We start from the raw sequence: 16,205 nt of genomic DNA on the forward strand, positions 1-16,205 counted from the left end.
GGAAAACTCACATCTTTCCGAGAAATCTGGGAAAAGCCACTCGTTAAATCTTTCTTACAATCGAATGATAGATATCAAATGTTTTATGTGAAAATTACCCGCACGAGAATCCAATATTTCCGACTCGATATCGGTAAGAATGGAAGAATTGCCTCCAAGTTCCTCGCATACACTTGCTATACTTAATTTATGCGCATAGGACTTACTGAAGTAAGACGATTAATAGGATAATAAATGTAATATACATGGAATTGTACATACTGATCTTATATTACGTTTATTACTCGATTATTAATCATGTGATCGATTGACAATAATAATAGTTACGATAATAATATTAATAATATTAATAATGATAATAATAATAATAATAATAGAGTAATAAAAAATTAATTTTCTTCGGTTCTTGTGACAGCTGCCTCAATGCCGTAAAGTTCCTAGCAATCCTACAGAGTTTATATTTATTTTATGCAAATATTTCAGAGACCGCATTTGTGTGCCTCGTATAGTACACATGTTGTACAGTCAATTTTCTTTTTTTTTTGTTTTAAATACATTTTCTAATAATTTTCTTTCTTTAACAATGCTCCACAATATCAATTAAGAAAAGAATTAATGGAAAAATGCGTTAACTTGCCCCGAGTAATACGCCCAAGCCTTTTAATGAAATTATTCACTTATCTTGAATATTCAAAACTAAATTGTAACATGTTTAAATCAACGCTCTCTACGTATGGCCGCCTCATTTATCGTATACGGAAAGCATGACAAATCTTTCTATTATTAAATTGACGTTTGCTCGATCTGTGTATAAATCCATGCCAGAAACGAATTATAGCTTCTATATTAAATTGTTCTATATTAAATGCGTTGAAGAATTGCAGAAAACAAAATAATGAGCAAGATAATTGTTACGAGCAGTTCTCTTTCTGAAACACATCGACTTTTATAATCAGAAATATACGTAGAAATTATAATACGTTTCATTACACAGATAATATACATAGAAACATGTATGTCATGTAAATATCTACCATATTTTTTATGCATTATGCGATAGGAGAAATACATTCACGAGTATTATTCTTCGACAGTAACGTCGTAGGAGCCACGTTTACCATTCTACTTAGTTTATAATTCTTAATTATTAATAAAGTAAACGTATCTTTAGTAAAAAAGCAAACACAAAACGTGATTTCAAATCATTATCTGAGAAAAGCAAATTGTATGTCAAACTATCTTAAAATCGATATATGCAGATACGTTTTTGTGCATGAAATTATTTGTACGTAATATTTCAAATAATTTTAAAAAAGGTAAACGAGAAATATTATGTCGCTTGAAAATTATGTTTGAACATTTACCATTTCTTTTTCCATTAAATTAAAAGAAAATAAAATTGTTTTACACAACAATTGAATGCTGTTCGTTTTGAAATGCAAATATGTATTCCCAAATTTGTAAAACTTTTGTGAGATAATCAAATTAATTCAGTGGCGCCTCGACATACTCAAAGATAAAATGCGACGGCGTATTAGGAGTATCCGTTAATATTTCGGGCGGTGCTAATTCCATTGGATGAGAGTCCCTCCACGGATCGATATCATTTCCTCCAATATCTAGTCCGAGTCGCAAATTAGTTGGTGTATTGCCGATAACAAAGTGGTCTTCGGTTAAAGGTAGAGCGTCTTTCAATAAAAGCCTACAAGGAACATCAATATAAAATTATTTCAGTCTTCATTAAACAGAAGAAACGTACTGGTCAACGAAGTAGCGTGACCATAATAAATATGATTTCCTTACCAAATATCTTCGTCAGAGACAATATGAACCTTAGGAATGGGAAATCCATTAAACGGTGAAGCAACAGGCAATGTATAGGCCCCCATGTTTTCGAAAATCATCCATTCGCCGAGTTCCATATCGTGCAACATGATGTTCTCAACGATTTTGTCCAATCCATCACATGTTGGACCCCACACGCTTGAAGGAATCATCTTTCCACAACCATTCTAAAGACAAAAAAATTAATTCAAATGCTAATTTAAAAAAGAAGAGCGCGGAAAAATACTACGTTGGTACTTTATCTGAATAAATTACTTTACCTTAAGGGGAATCGGAGTTACATGCTGGTGATCGTACAGCAGACAATTGAATGATCCATAAACACCATCGTTGATATAATACATATTATGCATAATAGCGTTGGTATTTTCATCTCCGCGTATAGCACGTTTGCTATGGATACTCGTTGCCAATGTGAATGCAGATGCAACATAAAAACGACCCGGTTCGGCAATCACATGCACAGCATCAGCTGGAAAAATTCTTATTGTAAGATGCGGTTCAAAACGAACTATATTTGTGTAACTAACGAGGAGAAAGCAGCTTACTGTTAAAGTATTCGTCGAGGGCTTTATTAATAATGTCGGCGACTTTGTCGATGCTTGTGCCTTTGTCGCCCGGATAACCGCCACCAAGATCCAAGAGGTACGGCTTAAAACCGAGATCGCTGGCCATATCGAATAATAGCTTGCAATGACGAATAGCGCGATAGTATACCGGTGGATCTTGACATCCGGAACCAACGTGAAAACTGAAGCCCACTACGTTAAGACCCAAGTTATACGCAAGGCGTAAGAGATTAGGAGCCTCGTGTATCGGATCACAGCCAAATTTCATGCCAAGCGGGCACTGCGCTACTTCCGCGTCGCAACGAATCCGCAAAACAATCTGCACAAATGATGAATTGCATTGATATAATGCAGATACTTTCAAGATAAAATTACAACTGTTTGAAAAAATATCCAATGTTTAGTATTTACTAAAGTTATATGGTAGCGTGCAATTACCTTAGCCGTTGGGAAAAGTTTCTTAATTTTGTGCAGCTCGCTTTCATTATCTACTGTCATAGTTTCTACTCTCACTGCAGCGGCGTGACGAATATGTGAAGCTGGCTTGGCTGGATTAGCAAAAATAATTCTTGAAGGCTCTACACCAAGACTCAATACTTTATTTATCTCATTCTGCAAAGTAAAAAAATATTTTTTTATATGAAATGTACCTGTTAACGTATGATAAAAAATACATTTTAATATTTAGTATTTAATCATATTTACTTTAGATGCGCAATCAAAATTGACGCCAAGGGCCGCTAATACTTCAATTACGATCAAACTGTCGTTACATTTCACGGCTGAAATTAAAGAACTTCTATAAGTAACTATACATCATACAATTCCGTCATACACGACATAAAGTTCCAAATGTTAATGACTTACCGTAATAGGGGTCAACTCGTGGCAATTTTTCTTTCCAGATTTGATGCTTTTGTACAATATCCCCTATATCCAGTACATAGAAAGCTTCTTCTTGTAAACCACTCATTGCAATATCTTTGATAACGGTCATGACGTTGGACTCACTGTCCAAGACGTGGATACGTTCATCTAGATTTGTTACCTTCATGTTGATTGAGTTTAATTGAATTGATTAGTACTCTGTAGGTGCTAGGCAGCAAACTGAAAGTTAAACAATTAGATAATAAGTATAAACGCAAAACTAATCAACTTTATATTCTGTACGTTGCGAAATGAATTTAGTATAACAAAAACGTACGAGGCAGCTGTCAATGCTAATCGGGTGTGTCGTGAGGAAGCGGATTAAGACAAGATCACTGTGGGGGTGCTAGCAAAGCCACGGGGGCTCTGCATTCAGGGCCAATTTCCAGTTGCCGCAGTTATTCAAGCACCCACGAACAGACTGGTCGACCAGCCTATCGCAGATAGAACCCTGCAAAAGAAAACAAGTGATCTCTGAATTAACTAAATACTGATTACAAGATTTACCATATGGAAAGTATCAATATTGTCATAGTCTACGCTAATTTGAACAAAAAAACAAGGATTTGAAAATAAAAGTAAGCAAATACTTTATTAATAAAGAAGGGGAAAACGGCTGTTTAAATGCATGTTCATAAATTAACATATGACGTGCTAAAATATTTCTACCACATATCGGCTAGAATTTTATCTTATCCGTTTATCTTAATTTTATCAGAGCCGATATTTCCCCTGACATTAAAGTGATATATGAATCACAAGAAAAAAAATTAATGTTACATTTTTAATTTAATTTGCCCATTCTTTTTTACATGTTCTCAATAAATATATAAAAATCTACTGTGTCTTTGTTAGACTTTTACTTGATGAAATATAATTAGATCCTACCTGAAGCGAAGTAATTCTCGTTTTTTTATACACACTGCAGAAAAATTAATTATGTCACTGTTTAGAAGTACAACGTTTCTAAATTTTAACGACTCCTCTATCGCGTTGCATATATGTGCGCGAAGCAAAAGTAAAATAATGTTCCACGAACTATTTGGAACGTAATATTACGTGTTACGTTACACGCATTATATGTGAAAAACTTGGTTTAACGAGATCCGAACAGACAGAAATTCAGAACGATACTGCACTCGAGACTACTATTTGGGCCTTTATTTATATGAAGAAGATAAGTAGTATCAGCCCGTCTTTGCGTGGTGTACCAAGTCTACTTATACAAAATTATCTTACAACCAAGATGGTTCATAAAACAGGAAACCGAATTAGACTGGAAGGATAATATAAAATGTTACTCAAGAGTCAAACTCCACTTGAGGGCGGGAAATACCACCACTAATCTACGCAACGAGACTGATTGTTTATCCGAAGCTGTATCGAAGATTGGCGTATCACAAATCGAATGTCCTTAATAAGCTAAAAATAACACGCGAACACTCCACCAAGAAAGTAAGTGCTATCCAATGATACAAAATACAATAATGCGAAATACGATACAAAAACTTGCATGCACATTTTTCATATAAATATCGTAAGATATTGCATGATTCCAAAAACATGTGTGCAGAATTGTCTCTTACTATAAAAGTACGTCCAGAATAAGTTTTAAATACTATAAATTATAAAAAGATTTCTCTTTTAAGATAGTTTCCTGTACATGCTATAAACTTCCTTGGTACATGTTAATAAAGTAGATAGGAATAACTTTAAATTCTTGCTTCCTGATGCAAAAAAATTTAATAACATCCAATTGTACATGGAGGTCTCGTAAGGTTGAGATTGATAATTCCTTGTTTCATCAAACAAACTCACATACAAAGGGGCGTTATTACGTAACATAACAATGGCTTCCGCCGGTTTGAAGAGGAAATACTGGTCGGAGTGAGATAGTACAAGTTTCAAGATACGAGTAAATACGGCTACTGGCCATTCTGCAGACATTGATGTTAAGACACGTGGTGCGAAATGAGCAAAAGAAACTGAAAAACATGTCTTATCATCGTCTTATACAGATTATAAGTTTTCACGTATGTTGCAAGGATAATATGCTTTAATAATGATTAGTTTGTCGAAAAATATACATAAATATGAGGAAGCAATATATTACAAGATACAATTTGTGGATTAACGAAAATCTATCTTCTGTATTCGAGATTCGGTCTTTATTTTATCATTGAGCAAAACAAAGTATATGTTGAAAAAAAGTTAACGAAAAATTCTAAATATATAATTGTTTGTTGAATTTTTTATTTTAAAGTATTTATAAACAGTATTTTTAAAGTATTTATAACGTTTTAAAACGTTTTGAAATCGTCATAAAATTATCCATGTCCAAAAATTATGTATAAATTCGAAAAGAAAAAATACATTACGAAAAAAAATACAGTTTATATTTTCATAAAAACAATATTTCCCTGAGTCCTTTCGCGAGCACAGTGTATACTTTCAAGAAAACTTGAGAAAAGAAATGTAAATATCCTCGCAAAAAGCAATATTGACATTGTTGGCAAAATAACTATGTTCTTACCAAATAAACTTCATTTTGAAGTTCGAAACTTCGATTTAAAGTAGACTTCGAATAATCTTGGTAAGATAGCGACCCCATACTGTTTGCATTGTTAAAGAATGGTTTCTTTACGATACAGTTTATCATTACATTCCCCCACCTCCCCCTTCAACCACTGAATTCGAATCCGATTGAATGTATCTGAGCTGCGATAAGCAGAAGCATGAGAAGTACAATTACAAGTACAGAACCTTCAAAAATACACTGCGAAAGGTGAAGGGAAATGAAATTATCCTCGATATTGCACGGAACAATTCTTGGAGTAAGACGTGCTCCGCTTTGACATACAGGTGATATCTGTGTGTACATTTCTGTGACATTGTATTTTGTTTATATACATATATATAGTTTTTTTTTAGAATTTGATAAATATTTCCATATTTCTCACTTTAATAATTTAATACTTTAATACTGAGAAGATTATCAAAATTCTTGACTCACATAATTCTAGGAATTCGTGTACATACTAAGTACATATTTTAAACATGAAGTATATGTAACAATATTTTAAACGTAACAAACAATCATTGGTAGTCACTCAAATAATTTTTAATTTTCCATATCTAAATTGTGTGCAACAATTATACTTTACTTCAATATTAACAGGTAAGATTTCAACATGTTGCACAATTACTGAGAAACGTCAGTGACGCAAACACATACGTTATCTTCTACGCTCTAAAGCAAGGCGTATAAAAATGTAATAAATGAGTCACGGCCGTTATAATGACACTCAAATAAATAGAAAATGTGCCAGTATCTGATCGGGTTAAATCTTTTGTATCAAATAATATTCTTCACGTGGATTTATGTACAAATTCTGTTTAGCAAACTACGCGCCAAAGACTGTCGATCTCGAAACTCAATGTCAGTCTCAAGTTGAAGCTAGAATAGTACCGTCGCATAATTAAATTGACAATCAATTTAATGACGCCGATATTCATTATTATCAATTTAAATAAATTTAATTATGCGACGGTACTATCCTAGCTTCAGTTTTAGACTCCGTTTCGAGTATTCGGAGCATACTCCGAGAAATTGTACATATATACATAAAGTGACTACGAGGAATCACCGGGGAAAGCGTATTAATCGGTGAACTTCGAACTGGACGAGCCAGTAAACAGAAACCGCGCGCTGCGATTTCAACAGGGCTCGACCTGCGGTATCGTTACGCAATTATCGCGGGGGTCCCTTCCCCCGATAAGGAGGGAAGCACGAAGAAAGCTGGGAAAGAGATCTTATGAGTCATCGGCTCGCGAATGAAGATCTCCACGTGATCGACGAATCGTTCTCTCCCTCGTCCTCTTCGTCCCTCCAACCCCTCGCCCTGGGAGGGGGGGGGGGAAATTGGTGATCGGGGTAATCCACGGGGAATCTGCGGGGGATCCGCGTCAGCGGTCACGCTCGCAAATACGTACCTTATCAAACGATCGCCACCCTGCGGGTCGGCACACGGTTATTGACGGAATGATGGAAGTTTTCGGTGACCGGATCGCAAAAATCAGTCAGATCGATCGTCGGGCGTGGACCGGCGGGTTGCCGTAGCCCACGATGGTCGTCGTCGTCGTTGTCGTCGTCGTCGTCGTCGTCGTCGTCGTCGTCGTCGTCGTCGTCGTCGCCGCCGCCCAGCCGCCGATTCCTCGCGCAAACGATCCCCCGTACGGCGTAACGATGATGAACATCCGCTCCGTTCGCAACGCGTAAAAAACGTGGGTCCGTTTTACGCGCCACGTGCGAGCATCGCAAAACCTTCGTCCGTCTACCTTAAATCTTCAGGTCGTGGAAGGTCGTCGCCGTCGCGTGTCGCGTCGCCGCCGCCACCGCTTCTCAGCCACGATTTCACCCCGGAGATAAGGAGAGAAGCCTGGAATGCGACGCTCGCACGAAACACACCGCCAACCGCCGGACGCTCGCGCTCAAAGGACAGTATGGATCAGACGTCAGACCGTTCAGACGTTCGGTCAGTTCGGTGTTGTGAATCGGGCCGGGTTTTTCGCGCATGCGCGACGAGAGCTGTCCGGCTGTCAGTGAAATATGAATTAAAAGGTGTACATACCACGTTGGTTGCGACGCAATTATAAAAATTTTTTAAATTTTAGGAAATAATTTAGATATATGCTTATGTAACGTATATTGTGTAATTACACACATATGCACTCACAATTATAAGGAATTTAATTATCTACATTTAATAAAAAGATTTAAAAGAAGGGGAAAGGATATTGAAATAATTTTAATCAGGTTAAGATATTTTATTTGGCAGAAATACTATGGAATGCAAACGTTTGTTGCAGGAGTAAGAAAAACTACCACAAACCTTATCAATATTCATGAAACAAATATGTATTTTTAAATTTAAAAATAAATAACATGATATAAATAATTTTAAATTTTACTTACACGATAAAGTTATGAAATATATCAATTCGTCCGTTTTGTAGTAAAATAAAAAAATACTCTATCAGCAATGTTATAAAAAGAATAGAAAGGTAACGATTTTTTTACAAATATTTTTATCTGGCCTCTAATAATTGGCCCAAAACATTAACACCATATTATACATACGTCATTGTTTTACCGTCATTTTCGCCGCGCATGCGTGAAAAACCCGGTCCAATTCACACCCTACAATCCACACCGGCGTCCAATAGCGAAAATTGTCTCCTAGGGATTACAAAGGCTCTAGGGAGTTCCGAGGATTTCAGCCGCATTTCCCGTATCCTGCATCCCATTCGAGGACTCGAAAAATGCCCGCAACAGCATGGCACCGCCAATCAAATTCGCGTTTTTCCCACCTATTAATTTCGATAGTTGTGACGAATTTACATAACCTCAAAGACGCGTAGGATGTTAAAAAAACAGGGAAGTGAAGGAAGTAGACGTGTTAAAAGTACCAAAAAACAAATGCTAGATTGACGACACGTTAAATACCTTTGTAAAAAAATTAGAATGTTAAACAGTAAGTTTTTATTAAAATAGACAGTTGACATGACACAATGATCTGTGTGATTCGATCCGAAAGATTTATTATCCAACAAAAGATGGTTCTACGTGCAATCTAGCGCCAATTGCTTATTGCTTTCTCTTAAAAATAAGATTTTTCACTGATATATATCGTTTCAGATAATCGTACGTCTTGTGTGCAGCGGACTGCGAGTTCACGAGGCTGCAAGTAGCGACCGCAAGTTTATCGAGATAATCCTTAATAATAGAAAAATAATAGGAAAAAAATAGAAGAGAATCGTTAGAATGGAACTTGCGTTAACTTAAATTTACATTTGATTTGTAATATGCATGCAGCCTTCATGCAATTCTCATCCAAATTTAACATGCAGCATTGTATGAAGTCACAATTAGCGCGATTATACTCGACGCAACAGAGCACCAAGTCGAAGAACCATTATAACACGTTGAAGATCACGCCGCACGCTACCCAGACCGAGGTGAAATCGGCGTATTACAAGCTGACCCTCCAATATCATCCCGATAAGAACAAGAGCGAATACGCGAAACAAAAGTTTCAAGATATCGCGGAGGCTTACGAAGTGCTCGGCAATCACGATCAGCGCAAGGTCTATGACCGGGATATGCTGCTGCATCGGCCATCGACGGCGTCGACCACCGTCGAACACCCTACGTCCCACTACAGGGACAAGGTTTATTCGGGATCGTCGAAAATTTACAATTTTGACGCGTGGACGCAGGCGCACTACGGAAAGCAGATGTACGAGAGACGCATGAGGAGGCAGGCGTATGAGCATGCCAAGATGATGGAGACAGAGGCAAACACTTCGAAGGGCAGTCCTCGGTTCATGGAATTTGCCATTCTCATAGCCACTGTAACGGTGCTGGCTGCGCTTTTTTCGGGAAATCACGACGTGCCGGCATCCGAGAGACGCAAGAAAGAAAGTAAAGATACTGGAAATTAGTCTACGTTTATTTATTTGAATAGTATAAATTTGTATATATATGTTCTCACATAATGAATGTACAGATTTTATGTCCGCTTGTCGTTATGCCTCTACTAGTAAAGTAAGAACAACATTGAATAGATCGTGATAAAAAATGACGAGGACAATCATTTCGTATACTCCTTTCAAAAAAATGCTATGTACTGTGATAGAAATTGTTATTAACAACACGCAGTCAACTGCGTTCGTGCGTATCCAGATAGACAGCTAAATATTTCATAAATGGTGTATAGACAATATTTCAGAAATATTTTCGCATTCTGAACCATCGTCTACTATCAACAGATATATAACGAAGGATTTAGGTAAGATAACAGTTTATATATTACGCGATGCATCGTCTAATATAAAAATAGTGAAAAATCAATGTGCAAAAGGCATGTGCATGATACGCAAAGAGGATCAATATTGGATACCTTGTGTCGCGACCAAGGAAACGTATCGTAGAAAATAACAAATAAATACGCAATACTTTTCACATTAATATGGTCTATAAACTGGCAATCCTGGCATTGGCATAGCTACTGGCCCAGTCGGATACGGTATGGAAGGCGTTATTCCAGGGAAATTTGAAGCGATCGGGTAGCCAGGAGTGCTGTTCGAATGCCCTTTCCTTATCAGCTCTCGCAACTTATCCACTTTCACTTTACGTAAGTGCATTAATTTTCTTCGCGACAAAAACTGATCTAAGAACTCGTCTACTTCGATGTCACCGGCTAGGAACTTCTCTGCTATTCCCTACGCATTGAAAAGATCAAACGTGAATAGTCTCGTCGAACGCGAACCAGTGAAAGTCTCGCTTACCTCCGATTCTTCTTCAATCTCAGCGGCAGCTGCTTGCAGCAGGTCAAGTGCGGTATCGACGGTCATTGTACCAGACTTATCGCCTGCGAATAAATATACAGCGTCGAGAAAAAAATCTTTCTTCTCTGTTAAAATTATCAATACGTAGGATACGACTTACGCATCTCGTCTAATTTACTCCTGACACTGGTGCACAATTGATTGGCCTGTTCGCTCATGTCTTTCAAGACCTGTTTGCCCTCCTCCAACTCGGGTTGTTTGGCCAGATTAAACTCGGCCAAAGATCTGTTGCTCGCCATTAACATTTCCTTCTCGGTCTCGAGCTCCTTAAACTAACATTTTATCACGTCAAGACGGTCTCATTTTTAGAATACAAACATTCAACATATAGTTTGTGACTGATGTATCATGTGTAAATCCTTCTAAAAGCAGCACGCTATATACATCTAGATAAATATTATGTACAGATGCAATAACACAGCATCTATTCTTGCGGAACGTCGTTTATTATAGATTTAATTGAAAGCATGAAGAATATTAATTACAAAGGAAAGGATACATATTAAGAAATGTATATAATTATTGTACAATGTTAAGTCTCTTCTTGCATTTGGTTTCTAAGTAGAATTGATTCACTTGCAATCGTACCTGCTTTATATCTCTCACGATATCCTCGAATTTCCCATCGTTATTCAACAATTCTTTTAACTCGTCGTTATCCAGATGAGACAACAAACCCAGTGCCGCAGGTATATCCGGCTCCTGATTCGACTTGTACATCTCTTATAAATATTAATTTGCAACAGGATCGTTGCTTCGGATTATCTCTATCTTTCTTTAAATCTAAAAGCAAAAGCTCCGAGAAATGCGCATTTGCGATAACGTACAATAACGTAATGACAGATCCAGACAGATTCACCCCGACCCGAACTCGAACTGTTTCTCGGTTGGGAAGGAAGTTTACAGTGTCATCTCGCGTGTCGAAAATGCGCAAAGTAGCGAGTCTATCGGTAAAACAGGTTTATATTGGACGGTGCAGCCGCTGATACGGTGGACCGGTGAGGTGCTCTTCAAACGTGATAAGCAAATCGATTCCTGGTGCAACAACGGTCGCCTTCCTGGACGCTCCTGGGAGTGATTTTCTCGATCACGAACGAGACGCTGGTGACGTTGAAGGAAGAAACCAGGTGACATGGAATCCGCGATCGGGCATCTCGAGGAGAGCGTGAGTACACGGCGTTTTCCGCGTGAGAGGTATCATTCGAAAGAGACAACGTGACGGTCGGCGGTTAGCCGTTTGCCAAAACGTCAAACGTCGCTCGTGCTGACGAATTTAATACAAGGGTCCCCTCTCGTGCCTCAGGTGCAGAAGGCCGACGGGAAGCTGGACATGATCGCCTGGCAGATAGACGAATTCGAGAAAGCCTTCGAGGACCCGGAAGACGAGGTAGGAGTTCGCTTTTTTTCCGCTTTTATTAGTAGAGATTACCAGATCACCGTATCAAGTCTGTCCTTTTTAGCTGTATCTTGTTTAACTTGCTCGATACAAAATTGATATACAGGCTACCAGGCACTGGGAAATCGACCGTCAATTTGCAACTTCTTTAAAGACCGAGAGCTACTTTGAGGCTGTAGTAATAATAAATTTCAATTTTGTTGGAGAAAAGTTGACGTTTGATCTGGGACAGCCTGTATATTTGATAGATGAAAATGGAAGGAAATTATTACGAGAAAGTACAACTGAAAAGGACAAATGTATTATGTCATATCTTATAAAATCCTCTGTGACATTGTACTATAACGACGAATTATATTTTGTTTGTCGTACAATTCCTGCTTGAGGCCAGGATAATCCGTGTTTCATTTAGCATTAAATATGTCCTGTGTAACACGTTCGTGAATTATTCGTGTGCACTTTACTGTCTCTGTGATGTTTTTTCGGATCTTCGATCATCAAACCGCTTTTCATTTTGTGCTTCCCAGATATCTGTGCTTCGGCTATTACACTCTGTGCATCAGGTTACGAAAGATTATCAAAATCTACGGCAAGAAATTTTGGAAGTTCAACAGTTACAAAAACAGCTTTCTGATTCACTTAGAGCTCAGCTTACGCAGGTGCACGGACACTTTAATTTATTGCGCAATAAGATCGTAGGACACAAATCACCGCAGCTGAAATAAGAGCGAGATCCGTTATACATTTCCGATATCTTTTCCTCGTACTTGGCAAGAGAATGCACGTTATTTTTCACGAGATGCGAGTTTAAGTGTCACGGGATTCGGCGGGATTACGCCCACTTTTCGTTATATTCGTAACACGATGTATAATACTTACAGCAAATTGCGGAAAGCGATGCGGCCCATAATTCAGAGAGACTGGGTTGACAACTGTTTGAGAAATTTGTCGCTTTCTGAAGGAATTTTTATTAGAGTCAAAATTATATCTCATTCGTCTCTCGTGTATTGTTTCCGAATATTAAAGACTTTATAGATTGAAAATAGAACGGAGAAAAGAATGCGTGGAATCGGCATTCGTCACTCCGCAGGATGTTATCGACAAATAACTTATTTGACTTCTGCCTTACACGTGGCGACGGGGCCAATATAATATACCTATATACGCTGACACGTTGAGAATAATATTGAGATGCCCTTACATATTGAATTCGTTGTCTACATCACAGCCCCTACCGTTTGTTATTCGACACGTCAACAGATAACGGACAATATGTAACGATACGTTTGATCTTTGAATGATGATGTTAAAATCTTTTAGTAGTGCATCAACTGAATGGCTAAAAAGCGACATTTGTGTCTTTTTCATTATCATTAGATTTATCTGTATATATTTCTACGCCATTTTAAGGACAATGGTTATGAAAAAATTTATTTTTCCTCGTATATTGATCGAAGCTTTGTGAGACTCTGAGATTAGAAGATAAAAGCTTAGCATGATATCTTTGTGCGTATCCACATCTAGCTTTAGGCGAGTCAGATATTTACGCTTTCAGAATCTTGATTTTGATGTCTCGGACAGTTTCAGTACATATGAAACAATCTGAAAAATCTGAAGCAACAAATTATTATAGTGTGACATTCTATTATTACTCGATGCTACTAATAATGTCTATATTGCACATTTACGCATAATAAGTTTATACATAATGCAAACACCGTGCATATATGTGACACATCGATTGAAGCCCGATATAATCGAATATATCTGTACCTGTATAAATTTTATTTATCGTTATTATAATATAGAGTAAGTTAATCTTTTATTGTAAAAGTGATCCTACAATTTGTCGGTACACATTATTTTGCGTACATAGTTTAGCATTTTTATTCTTATACTTTATATAATATAAAAAGATTAAGTTAGAATTAGTTAAATATGAATATTTTCGTATGTTTAATCAGAAATATATAATATTTTTGTCCTTTAAATTTCTAGACAAAAATCTGTTTACAGTGCATATAAGAAATTGTGAATACGTCCCAAATAAATATATATTTATATAAATATGTTGATCTCTTTTTATTACATATGGCACAACATTGCTTTAATAGGCATATACAACTATTTATTTCTCTTTACATAAAATTAACAACTTTTGCCTGGATGCAACTTATACAATAAGATATACATATATACACATATGTAACTGAAAAAAAAAAAAAACTATACAAAAGTTCCGAAGATACTCTCACGGATTCCTGAATATACACAAACGCTTATGTGTTCTTAGCACGCTCAGTGTTCTTTCTTCAAATATACACAGTGTTTTCAATATTTTCGAATTTGCAGAAAATGAATGTAGTGTGAACGAAGATGGAGGAAAATGAAATAAACGTGTAAAACTATCGTTGAAAAATTGAGAGATGGGAAACACTATTGCCTTAAGACACAAATACGCATTTAATATCTTGGAATTAGATGTACGATAATTATACACTAAACTGTAACCTGTTAACGTATTTTCAAGAAGCCTGACGAACGAAAAAAATTATTTTCTGCTTTTCTCCGTAGGAAGACTTCTGCATTATAAACCATCTTATCGAACACGAATATTGTAATATAACTGCTTATACTCAATATTTATTATTGATCGATTTACTGTGCGGATCTACTCTTAACAGCGTTATCTCACCGATTGATTAAAAAAAAAGTAATTTAATGTGTACGACGCAACTGAAATTACCACGAACGGAGTAACTGAGTTTCATGATTTTAAATGCGTTGCTCGCTGATTACACATGCAACATGACGTTCTGCGTTTAAAGAAAAGTTGCCTGTCCGATTTACCTGTTTTCTCACACGCACTCGATCCGTGTGTGTCTCGCGAAAAACTCCTCTAAGTCAATACTGTCACGTAGACCGAGAGAACATAATTGTGATACTCAGTGACTCATACTATCTACTAGGATCGACTTTTTATATTGCGATTAATCAAACGCACCTAGTCCGAGGTGCACCGAAAATAGGCGAGAGAACTACTTAACTTTTGCACTACACTTATTAATCGTAATATAAATTAGCCGTTGTATACCGTCTCGTAGCTTTTATCTGAAATATTAGATACATATTGCAGAATATAGAGAAAGAGAGAATACGTATTCTTTAGCGCTGTCAGACCTTAGAATTGCAATTATTATTACATAATTTTTATGTAAACGAATTTTACTTGCTATCAGTACTAAGATTTCCCGTGTATTGGAATGAACTGTATGATTGCGATATCAAAATATTGAAGTTTGTCGATTATTCACGAATCTTTTATTATACAATTGCTCAAAATTTCGATGTATATTAACAATTACGATTCACGAAACGAAAACTGTATCTTTTTAGATATTTATCGTATTACTATATAATAAATTGTTATCTCCAGCAATTCCCTGGGAGTTCATCATTTTCTATTATTACAACGTCAATACAATTATTGTATTATCATACATTCGAATAGGATAAAGCGATATAATTCTACGAAACTAAATACATTTCTCTGAGGGGAAAACCGCAAGTTTCTATTTCGCTCTGACGAGGGAAGCTTGGACATTGCTTGAAATGTCAGGTGCGAGGTCAGATGAGCCAAGTAGACGCCTAATCAATTACTCATTTTCTCACGCTGACGCCCACGGCGCAAAAGTGCTTCTCAAAGAGCTCGGACTATTTTGAACGTTACCTTGGGAAGAAAGAAGACGGGGAAAGATGCGCCGGAGGAAAAAAAACCGTCGAAAGCCTTTCACCGCGAAAAGCAAAAGCATTTTGCCTAGATTCGTAACGATTCGTCAACTAAGCTACGTGCATTCAAATATAATGGATAATACATCTGCTCTAAAGAATACGCTACACGCGGGAGATATGTTGCGGGCTGGATTTGACCTCGTGGGTGGATCCGAGCGAGGACCGGTTATTCCGCGCGCGGATCAAGGAAAGGCTTCTCAAATAGGAGCGAAGGTTGTAGACCCTCGCCTACGGCAGAATCCTCTCCTCGCGTTAGGGCCGATAGA

At 37.1% G+C, this 16,205-nt stretch overlaps 4 protein-coding genes across 6 annotated transcripts; 2 read left to right on the forward strand and 2 right to left on the reverse strand.

Moving 5' to 3' along the window:
- Positions 1-251: 251 nt before the first annotated feature.
- LOC139815499 (ornithine decarboxylase 1) lies at positions 252-7,881 on the reverse strand. 2 transcript variants are annotated; one of them, XM_071782459.1, is made up of 9 exons: positions 7,335-7,881; positions 3,619-3,792; positions 3,282-3,521; positions 3,120-3,196; positions 2,853-3,026; positions 2,394-2,733; positions 2,106-2,317; positions 1,804-2,012; positions 252-1,702 (listed from the first exon to the last, which is right to left on the reverse strand). In XM_071782459.1, exons 3-9 carry the CDS (start codon positions 3,466-3,468, stop codon positions 1,486-1,488), a joined length of 1,416 nt encoding a protein of 471 aa, XP_071638560.1. In that variant the 5' UTR covers positions 3,469-3,521; positions 3,619-3,792; positions 7,335-7,881; the 3' UTR covers positions 252-1,485. The 2 variants fall into 2 exon arrangements, with proteins under 2 accessions (XP_071638560.1, XP_071638561.1); XM_071782460.1 differs by lacking the exon at positions 7,335-7,881 and adding an exon at positions 4,230-4,480.
- An 834-nt stretch (positions 7,882-8,715) lies between these two features.
- On the forward strand, positions 8,716-9,920 carry LOC139815508 (uncharacterized). The gene is made up of 2 exons (XM_071782485.1): positions 8,716-8,875; positions 9,040-9,920. Exon 2 carries the CDS (start codon positions 9,207-9,209, stop codon positions 9,843-9,845), a length of 639 nt encoding a protein of 212 aa, XP_071638586.1. The 5' UTR covers positions 8,716-8,875; positions 9,040-9,206; the 3' UTR covers positions 9,846-9,920.
- Positions 9,842-11,622, reverse strand: Vps37b (vacuolar protein sorting 37B). The gene is made up of 4 exons (XM_071782484.1): positions 11,340-11,622; positions 10,852-11,023; positions 10,692-10,774; positions 9,842-10,625 (listed from the first exon to the last, which is right to left on the reverse strand). Exons 1-4 carry the CDS (start codon positions 11,469-11,471, stop codon positions 10,368-10,370), a joined length of 645 nt encoding a protein of 214 aa, XP_071638585.1. The 5' UTR covers positions 11,472-11,622; the 3' UTR covers positions 9,842-10,367.
- Positions 11,623-11,729: 107 nt separating this feature from the next.
- On the forward strand, positions 11,730-15,586 carry LOC139815509 (uncharacterized). Of its 2 annotated transcripts, XR_011732737.1 has the most exons (4): positions 11,730-11,916; positions 12,055-12,138; positions 12,675-14,630; positions 14,722-15,586. XR_011732737.1 is itself a non-coding variant. In XM_071782486.1 (3 exons), the coding sequence occupies exons 1-3, from the start codon at positions 11,884-11,886 to the stop codon at positions 12,870-12,872; spliced, it is 315 nt and encodes a 104-aa protein (XP_071638587.1). In that variant the 5' UTR covers positions 11,730-11,883; the 3' UTR covers positions 12,873-15,586. The 2 variants fall into 2 exon arrangements, 1 of the variants encoding a protein (XP_071638587.1); XM_071782486.1 differs by having other exon boundaries at positions 12,675-15,586.
- The last annotated feature ends 619 nt before the right edge of the window (positions 15,587-16,205 follow it).

Source organism: Temnothorax longispinosus, chromosome 6 (genome assembly GCF_030848805.1).
Source record: "Temnothorax longispinosus isolate EJ_2023e chromosome 6, Tlon_JGU_v1, whole genome shotgun sequence".
Classification (NCBI taxonomy): Eukaryota; Metazoa; Arthropoda; class Insecta; order Hymenoptera; family Formicidae; genus Temnothorax; species Temnothorax longispinosus.

Bases quoted from the DNA above. Each gene is read 5' to 3' on its own strand.
- LOC139815499 (XM_071782459.1), bottom strand. From the start codon at position 3,468: ATGAAGGTAACAAATCTAGATGAACGTATCCACGTCTTGGACAGTGAG. The intron at 2,734-2,852 runs GTAATTGCACGC...TCATTTGTGCAG, and splicing joins AACTTTTCCCAACGGCTAAG to ATTGTTTTGCGGATTCGTTG. The intron at 1,703-1,803 runs GTAAGGAAATCA...TGTTCCTTGTAG, and splicing joins GTCTCTGACGAAGATATTTG to GCTTTTATTGAAAGACGCTC.
- LOC139815508 (XM_071782485.1), top strand. From the start codon at position 9,207: ATGCATGCAGCCTTCATGCAATTCTCATCCAAATTTAACATGCAGCAT.
- Vps37b (XM_071782484.1), bottom strand. From the start codon at position 11,471: ATGTACAAGTCGAATCAGGAGCCGGATATACCTGCGGCACTGGGTTTG. The intron at 11,024-11,339 runs GTACGATTGCAA...ATAAAATGTTAG, and splicing joins TCGTGAGAGATATAAAGCAG to TTTAAGGAGCTCGAGACCGA. The intron at 10,775-10,851 runs GTAAGTCGTATC...ATTTATTCGCAG, and splicing joins GAGTAAATTAGACGAGATGC to GCGATAAGTCTGGTACAATG.
- LOC139815509 (XM_071782486.1), top strand. From the start codon at position 11,884: ATGGAATCCGCGATCGGGCATCTCGAGGAGAGC. The intron at 11,917-12,054 runs GTGAGTACACGG...CTCGTGCCTCAG, and splicing joins TCGGGCATCTCGAGGAGAGC to GTGCAGAAGGCCGACGGGAA. The intron at 12,139-12,674 runs GTAGGAGTTCGC...TGTGCTTCCCAG, and splicing joins TCGAGGACCCGGAAGACGAG to ATATCTGTGCTTCGGCTATT.